The 17,739-nt window shown below is 38.0% G+C and overlaps 1 protein-coding gene across 1 annotated transcript in view; it reads right to left on the reverse strand.

Annotated features, from left to right (window-relative positions):
• GRIN3A (glutamate ionotropic receptor NMDA type subunit 3A) overlaps positions 1-17,739 on the reverse strand; it is a 169,973-nt gene that overhangs the window by 34,093 nt on the left and 118,141 nt on the right. The window contains exons 5-6 of the mRNA XM_002806503.7: positions 15,815-15,930; positions 6,896-7,047 (exon numbers count right to left, since the gene is read on the reverse strand). Coding sequence (XP_002806549.4) covers positions 6,896-7,047; positions 15,815-15,930 — 268 coding nt within the window. The remainder of the gene's footprint in view (positions 1-6,895; positions 7,048-15,814; positions 15,931-17,739) is intronic.

Raw genomic sequence — 17,739 nt, forward strand, 5'->3', positions numbered from 1 at the left:
GGTCTGACTCCCAAGACCAAGGCCATTTAAGTGGACTTGATTGTACTTCTCTCTCCTTCCCAGCAAGTGCAAGCCATGGTCTCTCCCTGCAGGCTGAACCCCTGTCTGGAGGTGCAGGGGCTGTACACTCTCAGATGGTTGGGCTGTGGACACTTTTCTGTGGCTGACCCCGCCCCCCATTCTTCTTCCACGAGGGACAGTGAGGGACAGTCTTCTGTCCTTCCAGATCTACTCTCCACCTTTCTTCATCCTGCTTTGTGCCCTGGGAGGTGGACCTCTCTACACCATATCAACAGGCTCCCTTGACCCGAGGTAGAAGATGCAAGGGTGGGAGGAGACCAGACTCAGGTATTTATTCCCTGGCAGTCCTCTGGGCAGGTCACTGTGGGCTGGCTGTACCCCAGGTCAAATGGCCCTGGCTCTTAGGAAGCCTTCTCCCATCTCCCCCTGGGTTCTAGAAATGGCTCTTAATTCCTCCCTTTAAACTTAGATGTGGTAATAGCTCCTTCACTTTCCCTGCCCTGGGAGACTGTAGTATCTTTATTAGTTTTCTTAAACCATACTTTTGCAAATGGTTTTATAAAAATTCTTTTTGATCATTGGAGTGCTCTCTCTGCTCCCCACCAAGATCACTGTTTCCTCTTTCTTCCTGACTCGTCCCATTTGGCAAAAAGTGCATTTTTCAAACCATTATTTAAAGGAACCTGCAAAAAGAGGTTATCATCAGGGTATCTTAGTAATCCCTTGAAGAATTTTAGAGGTTGCTAAGCTGTGGTCTGCTGCCTTGCTTTCCTGGTTTGTGAATAACAGATTTTATAAAACTCTTGCCCTGGAGCTCTTAAATTCTCTTGAGGAATTGAAAAAAAAATCACATTTTTTTTTTTTTTTTTTTTTGCTGAGTCAAAAGAAAATGAGAGAAATTTACACCCTGCCATATGTTCTCCCCAGTGGAACTGATTGACAGTGAGGCTACTGCAGGCAGAGGCACAGGTGTGCAGGAAGGGCCATGGGGAAACATCTGAGGTCAATTTAAAATTCCTCTTCGAAAATTGCCAGAGCCTGGTTGGCAGAATTGGACCTGCAATTTCCTAAGTGACTCTGGGGAGCAGATAAAGCCGGGAAATTCAGGAAAAAAAGTGAGTTTATCTTCCAGAGAAACTGCAGCTAGATAGCTCTGGGGCTGCAAAGAGATAGAAGGTGAATAGGTCAAGGTTCTCACATTGGGCCAAGCATTAATGCCCAACCGCCAGAAATGGGGAAAAAAGACACCTTTCATATTTTACGACTAGGTCGCCATAGAATTTGTTATCTAAATTAGAACTCTTCTTTCAGAGTAAAAGAAGGTGTTTAATTGTTCTTTAGCAACAGACATACACAGGGACTGAAACTGGCAAAATGGAAGGTAAGGTAAAAAGTAAACTCAAGAATGGTGTCCTCAGGGGTCAGGAGCACCTGTTGGGAGGGGATCTATCCAGAGTAAATGCCTGGTTCTGTCACCCTGTGCCGTGCACTCCTTCCCCTGGGTAGGGGTAAGGAGGAGGACCGTGTGTATGATACAATCTGATGAGATGAAGAAGCTAAAGCTGAGCTGGATTAACACACCTGCCAAAGGTAAGTTGGTGGTTGATGTAAGCTTCAAGGATGGCTTGTCTGATTTCAAATAATCCTGGTTCCCCACACTAGCACAGCCCAGTGGTGTATGACATTTGAGGCAAAAGGGATGGCAAGCGAAGCATTAGTAAGTATGCTTTCTTCTTCTGACCTTTTCTGGGAGAAAGTTAAGAAGAAAAGAGCAGTCGGAGGCTTAGTGTATTGAGTAATGGGAAATCTAACAGGCAGAAGCTCTTTGTGCAGAGGAGACCAAGCTCAGTCAATGAACTGAAGATTGGTTTCATTTAATCATGTTTTATCTTTAGGTTCTATGAGGACATTCCTGAAATTCTGTCTTAGATAGTTCAAAACAAATATGTCATACAAGAATATGTATTGCTGTTTAAATGTACCCAGGTAAGCATCATTTCAAAATAGTTTCCTATTCCATACACCAGGATTTACCATACAGCAGACCACCATCCCTGAGGAAGAAGTGCTCTGTGTATGTGGCCTTCTGGTAACACAAGCTAATGTTACCAGAACTCTCTTTTATTTGTCTCTGGTGTTCCAATAAGGACACAACTTCCCTTTGTTCTTCTCATTCCTAGTTCTCTTTCAAATGTAGCTGACCTGGAATGTGGGCCCAAGGTTGCCTTGAGAAGCACAACTTGATCCTGATATTAGCCTATTATTCAATGCCTCCAGGTGACTCCATCTACAATTTCCCAACTGCCTTTCCCTTGAATTTGGCCTGTTAAAAAATGCAATTGAAAAAATTTTGCTGTATTTTAGATGCATCATCTCAACAGTTTATAGCTTTCACTGATACTTGTTTTTCAAAACATCTTTTTTTGTGTCTACACTTAATTTGGTTTTGTTTGAAATTGCTGATAAATCCATTTAGCCCTGTAACATATATGATGAAACCTCATAACTCTTATGAACATGGGTAACTTTGTGGTTATCATATTTAGAAATATGCTCCATATTTGAAAAGCATTATTGAATTTTGTTTTTACCACCATCCTATAAAGTATGTATGACTAGCTCCCCAGTTTGTAGAAGCTGAGCCTCAGAGTGCTCAAGTACCATGTTCTGTTATCACAGTTGGTAGAGCAGGGATTCATATCTAGAACTGTCTCCAAAGCCCATGTTTCTAACCATTTTATTCTACTGTATAGAATACTGAATATTCATATTTTAGGATAATATTAAGGGAAGTCAGAATCATTGTATTAAAGCTGGGAGGACCTTTGCAGATGATGAAATCCAAATACCTCATTGTGCAGATGGCTGGTGGTAGAAGCACCAGCTTTCAAAGTCTTCAGAGAGTAGAAATTGTTGGTTGCTTATTCAACACCCACTCTTCTGTATCCTCTTTCCTAAGGGAATCCTGCTTTTATTTAGGTCTTCACACTTTTCGATGTGACCCTGTGTTTCAAGGGAGGCTGTGCAATTGCCAATTCTAGAGGATAAGTTATGATTGGCCTAATCCATCATGGTGAACCCATTCCCTCACCACTGATTGGCTTAGACACAGGCAGAAGATACAATTTTGGCCAATGAAATATGAGGAAATCTAATGGAGAGTTCCTGGGACTATTTCTTCACTTTAAAAAGAGCCATAGAAAGATACCTGAAGACATCCTGATGTAGGGAGAGGAAGAATGAGTACTTCTATTATTTATTCTTCACTGTGCTATGCTTCCATAAACGACCTCTTATTCTCAGAACAGATGACATGGCAGGTATTATCATACTCATTCACAGGTGAGGAGACTCAGACTTAAGAGCATTAAGTAATTCAGCTGTTAATTGGTAGAGACAGGATTCAAATCCAGAAATGTATGGCTTCAAATGTATCTTATTTTAGGTTAGATAGTTTTACTTTAAAATAAATTTAACATAGGTTTATGTTAATGATTGTGTTGGTAAGTCCCCAATAGTGTGTTCCCTTCTGTGTGTCCAGGTAGAGTTAGGTTCTGAGTCTGCAGAGCTGTGTGTCCTTAGGTCCTTCTCCACCTAGGAGTCAGATGGTTCCTCCAGCTAATGTCTTGGTCAGACAATCCTCTGTAATGACAATACCCTAGAGCCTTGCATGTGATTAGGAAGGTTAAAATCATTCAGTACTGCTGGCTCTGGGGACAGGATTGGGAGGCTCCTTTTGTCTTAATGTTTTACTCCAATTTTTTTTAATTAAAAATATTTTTTGTTAAGACAGAGTCTCACTCCATTGCCCAGTCTGGTCTTGAACTCCTGGGATCAAATGATCTGCCTGCCTTGGCCTCCCAAAGCGCTGGAATTACAGGCATGAGCCACTGCACCTAGCCTTGTCTTGCTGTTAATTCTGAATCACTTGAAGATGTTGACTTGAGTCAGCTCAAATGGTATAGAAAACACCAGTGAGTGGCACAGGTTAGGCAACTGGTTGGTCGGTTTGCTTCCTTGGTTGAATTAACTCAATTGACTGGTATAGGCTCAAGTTAGGAAAAGCCATGCAAATCTCTCCAAATAAAGATGAAAATGTCTGCCTTACAGGGTTGTAGTGAGAACCAAAGTTAACATTCCTTGTACAGTTTCTATCACGTGCTAGGAAACAGAACATGCCAGCTCCGTGAGTCCCCATTTTCCTCGATGCTTCCTTCAAATGTTTAATCAATATAAAAATTATCTAGAGGAGAAATGTTTTTGTGTCTTGTAAACATTGCTAGCCCTGTTACTCAATGTCATTTTTCAAAAAGAATTACTTTAGAATCTAGAACTAAAAATAGGTTAACTTTTCTTTTTCTTTTGGAAATTAAAAAAAAATTTCCAACCCATCTTATGTTCCTTCCTGTCATGGCTTCCAGGAAAATCAGAAGTAAATTTAATTACCAAGGACATTGACCAGCTTGCATTATCTATCTATCTGTCTATCTGTCTATCTGTCTACCTACCTACCTACCTACCTACCTACATTTTGTCCTTATCATCTAGATATCTATCATCTATCTGTATTAGTTCCCTAGGGCTGCTATAATAAATTACCACAAACTTGGTGGCTTAAAACAACAGAAGTTTATTCCCTCACAATTTAGGAGGCCATACATCTGAAATCAATGTGCCAGCTGGGTTAGTTCCGTCTGGAGGCTCTGAGAGACAACCTGTTTTATGCTTCTCTCCTAGCTTTTGAGGGTTGCCGCATGCTCCAGTCTCTGCCTTTGTTGTCACGTGGACTTTTTCCCTGTGTGTCTCTCCACAGGGTCTCCTCATGATACCCATCATTGAATTTAGGGCCTACCTAAATACAGCATGGCCTCATTTTAACTTCATTAACTACCTTTTCAAAGACCCTGTTTCCAAATAAGGTCACATTCTGAAGTTCTAGGTACACATTAATTTGGCAGGGGGGGTGGGGTGGGGCGGGGGACACTATTTGTTCCAGTACGCTATCAATTTCACTCGGTTTTCACTCCTGATTTATGCTTTTACCTCCTGCTCCCCGATGTTTTCTCAGGTATGCTGTCCAATTGCTCTAATTCGTTTATTCTATAATCACTTACTGAGTGCTACTATATATGAGACATTGACAATCGTAAACAAAATCTTTGCCCCTCACCAAATTCTTCCAGTTTAATGAAGGGATACACTAAAACAAAAACCCAATTAAGTATATGTTTAAAAATAATATAATTTATAAATTATGACCAGTGCTGTGAAATAATGTGAGATAGATGAGATTATAAAGGGAGATAAGATTCATATTGGTCTGGGATTATCAGAGTCTGAGACTCCCAGAATTCAGCTGGGAGTTTATAATGGAAAGGATTCAGCTGAGCAAGTGTCAGAGGATAAAGTATTTGAGGAAGAGGAGGCAACACCATGTACAGGGAAGCCAGGAGGAAAGTGGCATGGGATGGGGCTGAGAGGTGGACAGGACCAGGTCCCATAGGGCATTGTAGGCCATGCCAACATTTCAGATTTTTGTCCCATAAACATGGGAAGCCACTGCAGGCTTCTGAGCAGAAGAATGGTCTGCCATGTGAAAAACAAATTTGAGTGGGCAGGAGTGAAAGCAGAGAACCAGTTAGGAGACTTTTATAGTGGTCCAGGTGAAGAATGATGGCTTGAACTCCAGTGACAACAGTGGAGATGACAACAAATGGGCATATTTGAGGCATATTTTATAGGAGGAAAAGACATGGCTTGTTGATGAATGCAGAAGATGAGATGTGGGAGGCATTAAGGATCCTGCCAGTTTCCAGAATGAGTAACTAGATGGCCAGAGGTGCCATTACCAAGATATGAGGCACAGGAGGAAAAGTAGATTTAGGAGGGAAGATCAAGGGTTCAGCTTTTGACAAGTTAAATTTGAGATGCCTGGAGGACATTCAAGTGGAGATGTCAAATAGGAAGGTGGATATATGGTCTAGAGCTGGGAAGATGGGTCTGTGTTGAACTGCAAATTTGGAAGTTCTTGGCAAACAGAGACTATTTGAAGCCATTATATTGGCTTTAGGTGTTTTTTGTCTTTTTTAATTGTCAAGCTGACCTTGTTCAGGTATATTTGGCTTCTCTTTTAAATATTGGAGCCTGTGGCTCTGGTTATACCTTCCAGTCTCTTATTTTAATCATCCAATTTCTGCCTTATTTTGTAGGTTTCTTTCTAATTACATTGTAAAGCCAGAGTATTGCAATAGAGAGAAACAGATTCTGATTATTTGTGTGCCTTGGAGAAACTACTGAGTATCTCTGGGTATTCTTTTCCTAACTATAAAAGAACGGAATTGGTTGTTTTCAGTTTTAAAAATCTATGACTGTAATCTAAGAGGTACTTTCTAAGGTATGTCTTTTTTCTCCATTCGCAGAGATTTTAGGTGGTCACCATCGGCAAATTAGCAAAGTTTTGATTAGATTTTGCAGGATATTTTGAAGTACACATCATGTCCAATAATTAACGATTAAATCAAACACTGTTCATGTCAGTCTCAGATACTATTGCTGGAATTCATGTCAGTCTCAGATACTATTGCTGAAAAACAGCATTTCTTCTGTACTTGTGGATATAGGTTATGGGGAAAAGTAGAAATTTAGATATTTACTCACCAAAATAGCATCACATTTAAATCTAAGACACACCCACTTCCCTGTAAATTCCTATAGGATTTGGCACTTTTTGGGCAAAGTAAAAAGTAATCCAAATATTATGTAAAAGCCTAGTAAATGCAATAACCTGGATCATGAGGCACAAGCAACAGCATTTCCTTGTGTCTTCTGAGGTAAAGCTATACAATATGTCACCATTTCAGCAGTCTTTCCATACCTCAGTGACAGCAAAGCTTCTCTTGCCACAGGGAACCACCTTGTACCACTTGTCATGGAGCACATCCATAACCCCGTGTGACTTGTATTGACTGATTAGCTCGGATATGTTGGAGGTCAGTGGAGAGTTGGGTGGGAGGCCAATGCCGTATCCTAGGAGAAAATACAATCTCTGATGAATTTTTTACACTCTTCCTGAGAGATCACCACCATAGTTCATACTTGTGTGCTACTGCCATCGGACCTAAAAAAAGGGTATGATGAGTTTTCATCAACGTTCTTTCAAAGCACTCAAAGACATTCCTAGTCATGATTACCCTTAAATCAGTGGTATATCTGAGTAGATAAATTGAGTCAGAAAAGGAGAGGAATGGGCTGTGCACAGTGTATTAGTGAAACATTTTCAGATCTTCTGCCTTTCCATTTAAGATATTTCTTTGAGGCAATCTTTGAGGTCTTTATCAGGGCTATGATTCTCTATCTACCTCTTCCAGAACCCCTCTTCTGAAACTTAAATATACAAAATCGGATTAATCATGGTCTGTGGTTAATGACAGTCTCTTATCACTGTTAATGCATGACCCTCTCTTACATTTTTAAATTTATTTTTTATTTTTGAATAACATAATAAGACCATGTAAATAAACAATATGATATGAGAACTAAAACCTCAATAGGAACTTATAAAAACCAACTTAAATTGTCCAAAAATAAATAAGAGGTAATACCAACTTTTAGAGAAGATGAGGATCAACAAGATTATATATTGCTTGCTGTAATACAAACGGAAAATCGATACAACCATTTTGGAAAGCAGTTTGGTATTATTTTGTATGGTTGAACATTTACATATTTTAAGACCAGCAATTCTGTTCCTGAGTCCATTCTCAAAGATCTCCTCCACAGGCATACCAGGAGATGTGTACAAAAATGTTCTTAGAGGAACCGTTCATGATAGCAAAAATTGGAAACAACCCAAATGCTCTTTGACAAGAGAATGAGTAATGAAACTGTGGACTATGTGCACAGATGGAATATTAATAATAAAAACTGTATGAACTAAAACTAGGTGCAAGACCCTTAGTAATATGCCATTGAATGAATAAGCTAAATTCCAGAAGATTACTTGCAGTGTGAATTAATTGTGTAAACATTAAAACATTCAAAACAACACAATATTGTTTTAGGAATACATATATATGCATATATATGTGATAATCCTTTTCCTTTTTTAAGACAGGGTCTTGCTCTGTTGCTCAGGCTGGAGTGCAGTGGTGCTACCACGGCTCATTGCAGCCTTGACCTCCTGGGCTCAAGTGATCCTCCTGGTTCAGCCCCCTGAGTAGCTGAAATCACAGGCACACACGGTGTGACTGACTAATTTTGTATTTTTTGTTGACATAGGGTCTCGCCATGTTGCCCAAGCTGGTCTTGAATTCCTGGGCTCAAGCAATCCACCCACCTCAGCCTCCCAGAGTAAAGGGATTACAGGTATGAGTCATGTGCCCAGCCAGTGATAATACTGATTTTAAAAAAAAACAACAAGGATATGATAAATGGAAGGTAGTAATGCAGGGCAAGGGAGGCAGGGGAAGGAATGGGGGAGAAACATAAAGATGGAGTTAATTTGTTGTCAGAGTTTTATTAATCAGCTTAGACTATCCTCACACTGTGTGGCTTTACTTGCTTTCCAAAATGTTACTATACTGTTAATCTCTTTGATGAGCCATGTCAAAGAGGCTAATTAACTACATTTTATTTTAGCTACTGGACAAAATAGTAAAAAAAAAAACCCAAAAACCAAAAACATTTTTTTTGGGCTTCAATATGATTGAGGAAGATAAAATAAAAATATCGTTAGTTATTTTTTCATGGATGAATACTAAAAGGTTACCAAGCATCTGAAGATACTTAATAGAAACAAATACCTCCTATAATTATTCTATCTTAGGACTCAATTTCAAGAACACTGGTTTTTGTTCCTTTTTAAATGCAGATACACAATCTTTTTCTTAAAAAAAATAGCCTTGAGATGTGTGTATAACCAATAAAAGAGATGAAATAATGCAGAAAAAACCCTGAGTTTTAATGGGTTGTATTTTTTTCTGATAATAATATTATTTGTTCCTTAACAATAGGGAGTCAAGAAAATGATGACAATGTCAAAAGCATGATTAGCATTTTCCCATTCAAAGATCTATTTTGAGTGCCTGTTTTGTGCCTAGTAGTTTTGGTTTGAAAGGCAGAACTGTTAACCAAAGAGTTTGAATGGGTAGCTTTTTATTCTGCTGATGTTATTATTAAATAACATTTTAAAATATAATGGGTAATTTATTAGAAGGAAGTAATCAGTTTTCTTTAGAAACATAATGAATGCAGTTGCCAATTCAACTGCACAAACATTTATTCAGTACTTCTTGGCACATCAGGCACAATACTAGGCACAAGTATATCATAATATTCATTGATTCACTGACTCACTCACACATTCATTTATTCACTCATTCATTCATTTATCCAACAAATAAGTAAATAGGCACCATGTTAAGTGGTCAGGATTTGGCAGTTACCAAGGTAGATATGATCTCTGCTGTTATGGGATGTACACTCTACTGGGGAGACAGATAATAAACAATACACAGCATAATTATTATTACATTACAATTGAGATAGATGCCATAGGGAGAACTGAACCATATAAGAACGAAGTGTGGAAGGACTTGCTACTATCTGGTAGGAATGTGATGATGGTTCAGATTAGCCAGGTTTGTGGAATATCAATGTGTTTTTCCTCCCTGGATCCATAGTTTGCAACAACAACAACAGCAACAGATTGGGGCACACAGTTCAGTTAACTCATCCTTGGATTCTAATAATTAGTACTAGGACATACTGAGCTCTGCTGTATGCGAAGTGCTATTCCACATGTATCCATCCCTACATGAACCGATACCAGAGTGTGTATTACTTGGAGACTTAAAGATTGAACAAATAAACTTCCAAGGTCACACAGCTAGTAGTTGGCAAAGCCAACATTTTAAAGTAGGTCTATTTGATTTTAAAACCAATGCTCTTCTCACCATGTCCATTACAACATGTGACCACATCAAAGAAATACTTATTTCCTTCCATTTAATGCAGGCCCCAACACTATATGCACACCAATGTAACCCTTAAACCAGATAATTCATTTAGAAAACACAATCATCTAAACTGTTGATTTGTTTCTAGTAAATACAAATATACATTGTTCACAGTCAGATTTTACTTATAAACTTTTCTACGTTATGTAGAAATAGTGTGAAAACAGCTCTAACTTATACGTGATTACATCTGAGAAAATTCACTAGCAAGAACACTCACTAATTATATTGTTTCTCCTAAAATCCTCTGAAAGCTAACCATTCCAACCTACATTAATCATGGCAGAATTGTTTTTCATTTGATAATCATTTATTGTGCATGAATTCATTTATTAATTCCATAAACCTGCATTGAGTGCTTATTCTGTGTCAGGAACTCCTTCATATGCTCTGGAGGTTACCAAGTTAAAACAGCTTAAATTAAGTTACCACCTTAATTCAAAAAATTAATGAATTAAGTTACCAACTTAAAGTTACTTAATGAATTAAGTTACTAATTTGAATTCAAAAAAGGTAAAATATAATGCCTAGGGCACAATGAGGAGGACAGATGAAACTCTGGAAATCCAGAGGAACAAGAAATTGATACCAGCGGAGAGGATGAGAGATGTCATCTTGAATTGTTTCTTGATCCTGATATTTTGGTAGATTAGACAAATGTATATGATAAGAAAGTTTTAAATTTTGAACTTCATACTTATGATAAATCTACATATTCAAAGAATAGAATTTCGGTACTAAAATTCCCTAATGAAAATGTTGAGGTTTCAGAGACATTTATAAAAATTGTTACACAAGAAATAATAAATATTAAATCACTCCACTGGATCATGTCTAGGTTAATTTGCAATTGGTTGCTAAAAATGGATTACTATCCCTTTAACATTTCTATTTTAATGTATTGAATATTGATATTTTAATGATTTCTAGCAATAATAATTATTTTTAGCTAATTAAAACAAACTATGAACATGGAATGAGGGAAAAATAGAAAAATAAATTATGTGATGATGAGAGGAGTTATTTGTAAAAGAGATAAAAATCCATTTTATTCAGAAACATAAAATAGTAAAACCTTGAGGGCTTTATTTCTGTCCCCACTTATCAGTTGCTTTTCAAATTTGCTTGTGTTCATTGGTCAAAGAATTCTGATTTTTAAATTGCTGACTCAACTTAGCAGCCTGTGTTGTGTTTGTTATTATTAGAAACATGGTTTTGCAATAAAGACGGGGTTGACTATTTTGTGGTTGATGGATGAAGCAAAATGGAATCCTTCAACCCTAAAGATGAAGGCATCAGGCATCCTGGAAATTGGATACAGCTTAATAGCTCAAGAGAACAATTTTCAGAGTAGAATCCTGATCTCTTAACCATGGATAAATCAGCTTTACTCAGCTAAGAGTGGTGGAAATATATTTTGGCTAGCAAATGTATAGTTAGAAATTCATAGACTAAACGAATCTTCCTGAACTGCAGTTGGAAAGGAGATATTTTGAAAATAGCATCTCAGACAGGGTTAAAAAGGCTTCAGGGAGAAAGATTTATTCAGTTTTGCAGTCTGTCCTTGGAATACCGTATTTCGCTACTCTGGGACAATGGTTAAGAACATGTTGTAATGGTCCCAACTATAAAGAGACTATAAAATAGGTTTCCCTTAGCCTCAGTACATCAAAATGGGGAGAGAAATGTGTGGGAGAGTTGAAACTTAGGAAGACTATCCTGGAAGAATTTTATGGTGAATTGGTCTCAATTTATTAATTCAATATACCATGTAATAATAATTTGTTGAGCACTTCTTATAGAGCCAAACAAGTTTCTACAGTACATGCTTTATATGTATTACTTAATCCTCACAACAATTCTATTACAAATTTCCTATTCATCTCCCCATTATGCAGATGAGGAACCTGAAGAGTAGATTAAATAGCTTACCAGTTAATAACAGCAATTTTATCCTATCCCAAGCCCTCAGACCCCAAAGCCAGTGATCCAAGCACTGTATTAAATAATTATTAGAAAGCAAGTAAAAGAACAAACTCAAAAGTAGGCAAAGGTCTTTAGCAGAAAGGTCACACATCATTATTGTGCAGTTACATTACCCTTTCTCCTAGTTTGAGCTTTGTTGTCAGCTAACTCCAATGCACAAACTGGAGACATGTATTCATTTATTTCAACACTTTCTTTTTTTCTCCCCTGCACACAATATGTATTTGTGCCCCTGGTATATGGTATTTTATTCAACCAAAGGCTCTCCGCATGCTTTCAAATCCTTGATAATTTGGGTTTGCTCTCCTGTATACTCTTGGGTACAAGTGAGCACTCCTGAAAGGGTTTCAAACTCAGTGTGGAGTCACTGTCTCTTATTTGCCTTACATTTTCCTTTTAGGTCAAAATAAATATAGAATGATGAAGCTGGGAAGGATAATAGTTAGCTTCATCTGTTCAGGCTTCTATAACAAAATATCATAGACTGAGTGACTTATAAACAAAAGAAATTTATTTCTTATAGTTCTGGATGCTGGGAAGTCCAAGAGCAGAGCACTGGTAGATTTGGTGTCTGGTGAGGGACTGCTTTCTGGTTCATAGATGGTGCCTTGTAGCTGGGTCCTCACATGCTGAAAAGGGTGAATGAGCTTTATTGAGCCTATTTCATAGGGGAACTAATTCCGTTTTATTAGGGTGGAACCTTTATGACCTAATCACCTCCCACTAGGTCCCATCTCCTAATATCATCACCTTGGGGATTAGATTTCAACATATGAACTTTCGGGAGGCACAAATATTCAGACCATAGCAGTAGTTACACTGAGTGTCACACATATGTGTTACTACTGTATAGAGTGATGGTAGGTACATTCAACATGAAGAAATCATTGCACTGTTTTCTCTTGTCTTAGTACATTTAAACATTTTGGAAAGTATAGACACAAGCTATTAACTACCTAAGTGAGTGAACTAGGTATATATTTCAAATGTAATTAGTTATTTCATAGGTAATAGATCATTTATTACATAAATGTTATATGCCTAGCATTGTACTAGACCATGTGAAAAGCTATGGGTAGGCATCTAAAAGAGTCTTGTAAGCTAAATGGCCAAGTATTGCTCATAAACTGCTTTGATGATTTTTTTTATACCTATGCAGTCTAAATAATAAAGCTCACATTTTAATAAGTTCAAGAAATGTAAATGTTATTAAAGGACAGCATATAATATTTTTAACAATTTAATTGAGAGAAATATGAAAATATTTCTTTCAGTTTAATTTGAGAGTCAATTAAATTAAATTTAAATTAATTTAAATTAAATTTTAGTTCAATAAATAATTGAAATATTGAGAAATATTTTCATATTTCTCTCAATTTAATTGTTAAAAATATATGCTATCCTTTAGTAACATTTAAATTTCTTGAACTTATCAAAATATGAGCTTTATTATTTAGACGGTAGGTGGCTCATGCCTGTAATCCCAGCACTTTGGGAGGCTGAGGGGAGCGGATCACTTGAGGCCAGGAGTTTGAGACCAGCCTGGCCAAAATGGTGAAACCCTGTCTCTACTAAAAATACAAAAATTAGCTGGGCATGGTGGTGAACACCTGTAATCCCAGCTATTTGGGAGGTTGAAGCATGAGAATCACTTGAACCTGGGAGGCGGAGGTTGCAGTGAGCTGAGATCATGCCACCGCACTCCAGCCTGGATGATAGAGTGACACTCAGTCTCAAAATATATATATATATGTATATATATATGAAATTCATATTTTTAAGAAAAGTAGCAATCAAGACTTTGGCTAGTATTTCTACCACATTGCTTTGTGTAATTTATATGTATCCTCCCTTTGTGTTTTATTGAGTTAGGTTTTTGGGGTATGAACTTATTGTCAGGGCAGTATTGAATTAAATTTTCTGATGTGTACCCCATCCATTTTGAGAATAACCTCACAATGATGGTAATACACTCTCAATTGAAACCTGCAGTCTTCCTGCTCTCTTGCAGGGAGGGCTCTTCCATTCGCCATTTTGTGCCTATCTCCTTTGAAAACAATGTGATTTCTAGAGATGATGGGAACTGCAAGAGGCTAAGTCTCAGGAGCACAGATGGAAATGTAAACAGGAAACCAGTGGGGAGTTAATTGCGTGGCATCTGGCACTGGGGTCCAACAGAGGCAAACAAGCCATCTTACTACCACTGTCTTTTGACAAGATAGAGTTGTTCCCTGAAGATAAAGGTGGAAAATGGAGCCCCTCATTCTTAGGTCCTCTATATATGATTCATTGTTAGTAGCTCCTAATGGCAGAAGGGACCTCAGCTACCCAGTGCATCTAGGACAGAAATAAAATGTAACATCCCTAGATGCTACAAAAAATGAGAAATTTCCCATTGTTACATAAAAATGGGATTATGTACTGAATGTTGTTTGCTTTTCTAGCTTTTTCTTTTCTGCCTTTGCTTTCTTAAATGGTAGTCTTAATATAAGACCAATACTGCTAATTGCCTCTCAGAAATTTCTGAGTTCCATCCCTGCTTCAGGTGGGGGTCACTTTGCCTGGAGAAGGGACTGATTTCTGATAGGAGAAGACATGAAGAAATAGCATCAGCTATAACATTCTCATTTATCACAAAAACAAAGACAGAGGTAAAAAAATCTGCTGACGCATTTAGAGGAGACAGAGACCAACTGTGGCTGGGAAATTGAAATCAGAATAGTCTTGATATCCTAGTTAACAAACAGGAAAGTACAGATTTCTGGAAATAGCAGTTGGGCACCCCCATGGGATTGTTTCAAGCTAAAGTGTTTTCTGCGAAGTGAGCATGGCTGTCTTGAGAGCCAGCAGGTACTGTCAGGGAAGGGAAGCTGGGAATTGGAAAATGTGAAATTTACTGGTTCAAACTGTCAGCTCCATATATCGACCATCACTCAGAATGAAAGGAGCTACTGACAAAGCAATCTTTCTTTGGTTCTGAAGTTTGATTGATTGGGTGATCACATTAGAAGGAAAAATTTGCTGCTAGTGGGGAAAAAGATCGGAGATCCCAAACAAGGATCCAAGGTTTTGTCTGGGACTCCAAAGGGCTTTAAACTAGAATAAGTTTTTTTTCTACTTATTTTTCAACTAGTGGAAGAACACTTATTTAAAAACAATGAGCTTTAGATTTCAGTCCCAGTATTATCATCTTATTGTACAATTATGAAAATGTCATGTCATGTCCTTGGGCTTTTTTGTTTATCAAATGAGTAGATTGGATTAGATCAATATTGGGGCCCTTCCAGTTGTAAAATGTAATCATTCTAGTTTTGCCATCAGATTTGCTACAGTATTTGGCTGTCAAAAAATACAGATTTCCCTGACTTATTGGAGGTTGAGGTGGGAGGATCACTTGAGGCCAGGAATTGGAAACAAACTTGGGCAACATAGCAACAAAACCCCCTGCTTACACACACACACACACACACACACACACACACCCCAGTTGATTAAATTCAAATCAACTCCCTATTTCTTACACTGTGCCACCACTCCCAGATATCTGAAGCAACATCATTTGGGTAACAGTGATTTTCTCCCCCTAACAATTGGGTAAATAAATATTTGTTGAATAGGTGAAGAATAAATTCCTAACTTCAGCAGCTTAATAGCTAAGTGCTTATGAGTTGAAAAAGAAAATGAGGGAAGATGAATAGCTCTTTGCTTCTGACTTTGGCATTTGTGACTTGCTAGGTTGGCAAACTGAGCACATCCGGAGTAAAAGTGAATCAAGAGAGACTGATTAATACCTTCTATGGCAAATGGCTTCCCCACAGTGAGAAGTTTGCAGTCAGCATCTATTGACACCTCATAATCCAGAAGGGCTTTGTCCATGATGAAGGCGTCTAGTTTCTCTGGATCATTCCTGTATTTAAGACCAGAGGAGAAAAGTGAAAATGATTCATTAATGGGAAGGAAGCACGAAGGCTGAAAGCAGGCTTTTGTTTAGGGAACAGAAACCTGGACACAAAGGGCAGCACAGGCTACCTAGCTGCTGACTTAGCTGTCTTGGCTTCTCACTGACCTCTAGACTATAGACCAGGGGAGACAGACACTCTTATAAAAGAGTATGACATTTTTCCAGTGGGTTTATCTACCAGTTTCTTTCATTACTTCTAAATCCATCAATATAGCTAGAGCCACTCTGAATTGAATAGGAAGATGGATAGAGAAGGTTCATTCTCATTATACCATTAGAGTGATTTCTTGTTGTTAGGCATTGCCTTCATTGTTCTCTATACTTTATCACTCAGAATGACTATGATATGAAAGATGAGGAAATTGAGGCTCAGAGGGTTGAAGTAACTTCAACCAGGTTACATAGACAGTGTTGGGGCCAGGGCTTCCACTTGAAAAGAGGGCAAGGAAGGAGAAGTTTTAAACAGAAATAACTGTCTAAAATACATGCAACAGCTTCTTTGTTTTCAGCCACTTCCAATTCTTTCTGGAAAGGTGAAAGACATAAGTCCATTTAAGAAAGGATTTTCTATCAGGAAAAGTTTCAGAAGAACTCTTGGCCTAATTTGCTTTTACTGTGACTATGTCATGAGCCCATCCCTGGATATTGCTACATGGAAATGGACTATTAGCTGGGTGGTGTCATCTGGAGCCAGGGGTAGGGTAAGCCCCACATAAATCAGTGAGAGTAGAAGAGGGATGAAGAAATGTAGGATGCTGTGACCAAAAAGAGGGAATGGATTTTGTAAAGACGAGAAAAGCAACTATTTTGTGCACTGTGTTATCTCCCCAATTAAAGTATAAGTTTCTTGAGAACAAGAACTCTGTATTATACTTCTTTCTCTCTCACGCGATAACTATCTCAGGTCCTTTTTATTGTGTAAGTGTAGATGTTTATTTTTTAGAAGAAAGAATATTTATTAATTTGAAAAAAAAAAGATTTTCTACCCTTAGAGTTGTCCAAACAGAACAACTCTAAGGGTAGAAAATTACAAGTATTTTGCAAAAAGAACAACTCTTTTCTATCCCTCGTGGGCTCAGTCCTTTCCCTCTTAGATCCTCTCTTAGGGGCGAGGCTGTTCCAATTCAACACAGTGTGGCCTCTAAACAGAGGAGAATATGACTAGAATTCATAAAAAATCAAAAAGAGAAAGACATCTCTACACACCAGAAGATTCAGCAGTGGGCGGGAAACACATCTTTACAGGAATGGCTTTGTCCGGGTCATGTATACACACATAGTTGATAGGTCAGTTTCCCTTTTTGGTACCAATGACCATTGCTTTCTTATCCTACTCTTCAAATAAGTAAAATACCCAATTTAAAATGCATCCCCTTTTCCAAGGGGTATCAGATTTAAGTTACAATGAGGCCCACATTTGACTTTAACCAGAATGAAGCACCCCCCAGCTCTACAGCAGTGGGAAGCTTCAGAAAGGGTTGGGGATGGATGTGGATTGTCTCCTAGGAGTTGATGATAAGGAATCTTAATGGAATCTTGGCAATAAAATAAAAATCGAGCTGAAAGCTGTTTCTCCAATCAAAGTTCAGCTGCCACAATATCATAATGTACCTTGAGAGCTAACTACCAACAAGTTATCATTTGCCAATATGCCACAAATATTTGTGGTAGCAAGATGGCAGTAAAAAACATGAGGTTTGTTTCAGTTTTTTTAAAACCAGTAATTCATAAAGCTTAATTTCTCTGGTATCCTTC

Source organism: Callithrix jacchus, chromosome 1 (assembly GCF_049354715.1).
Source record: "Callithrix jacchus isolate 240 chromosome 1, calJac240_pri, whole genome shotgun sequence".
NCBI classification, from domain to species: domain Eukaryota; kingdom Metazoa; phylum Chordata; class Mammalia; order Primates; family Cebidae; genus Callithrix; species Callithrix jacchus.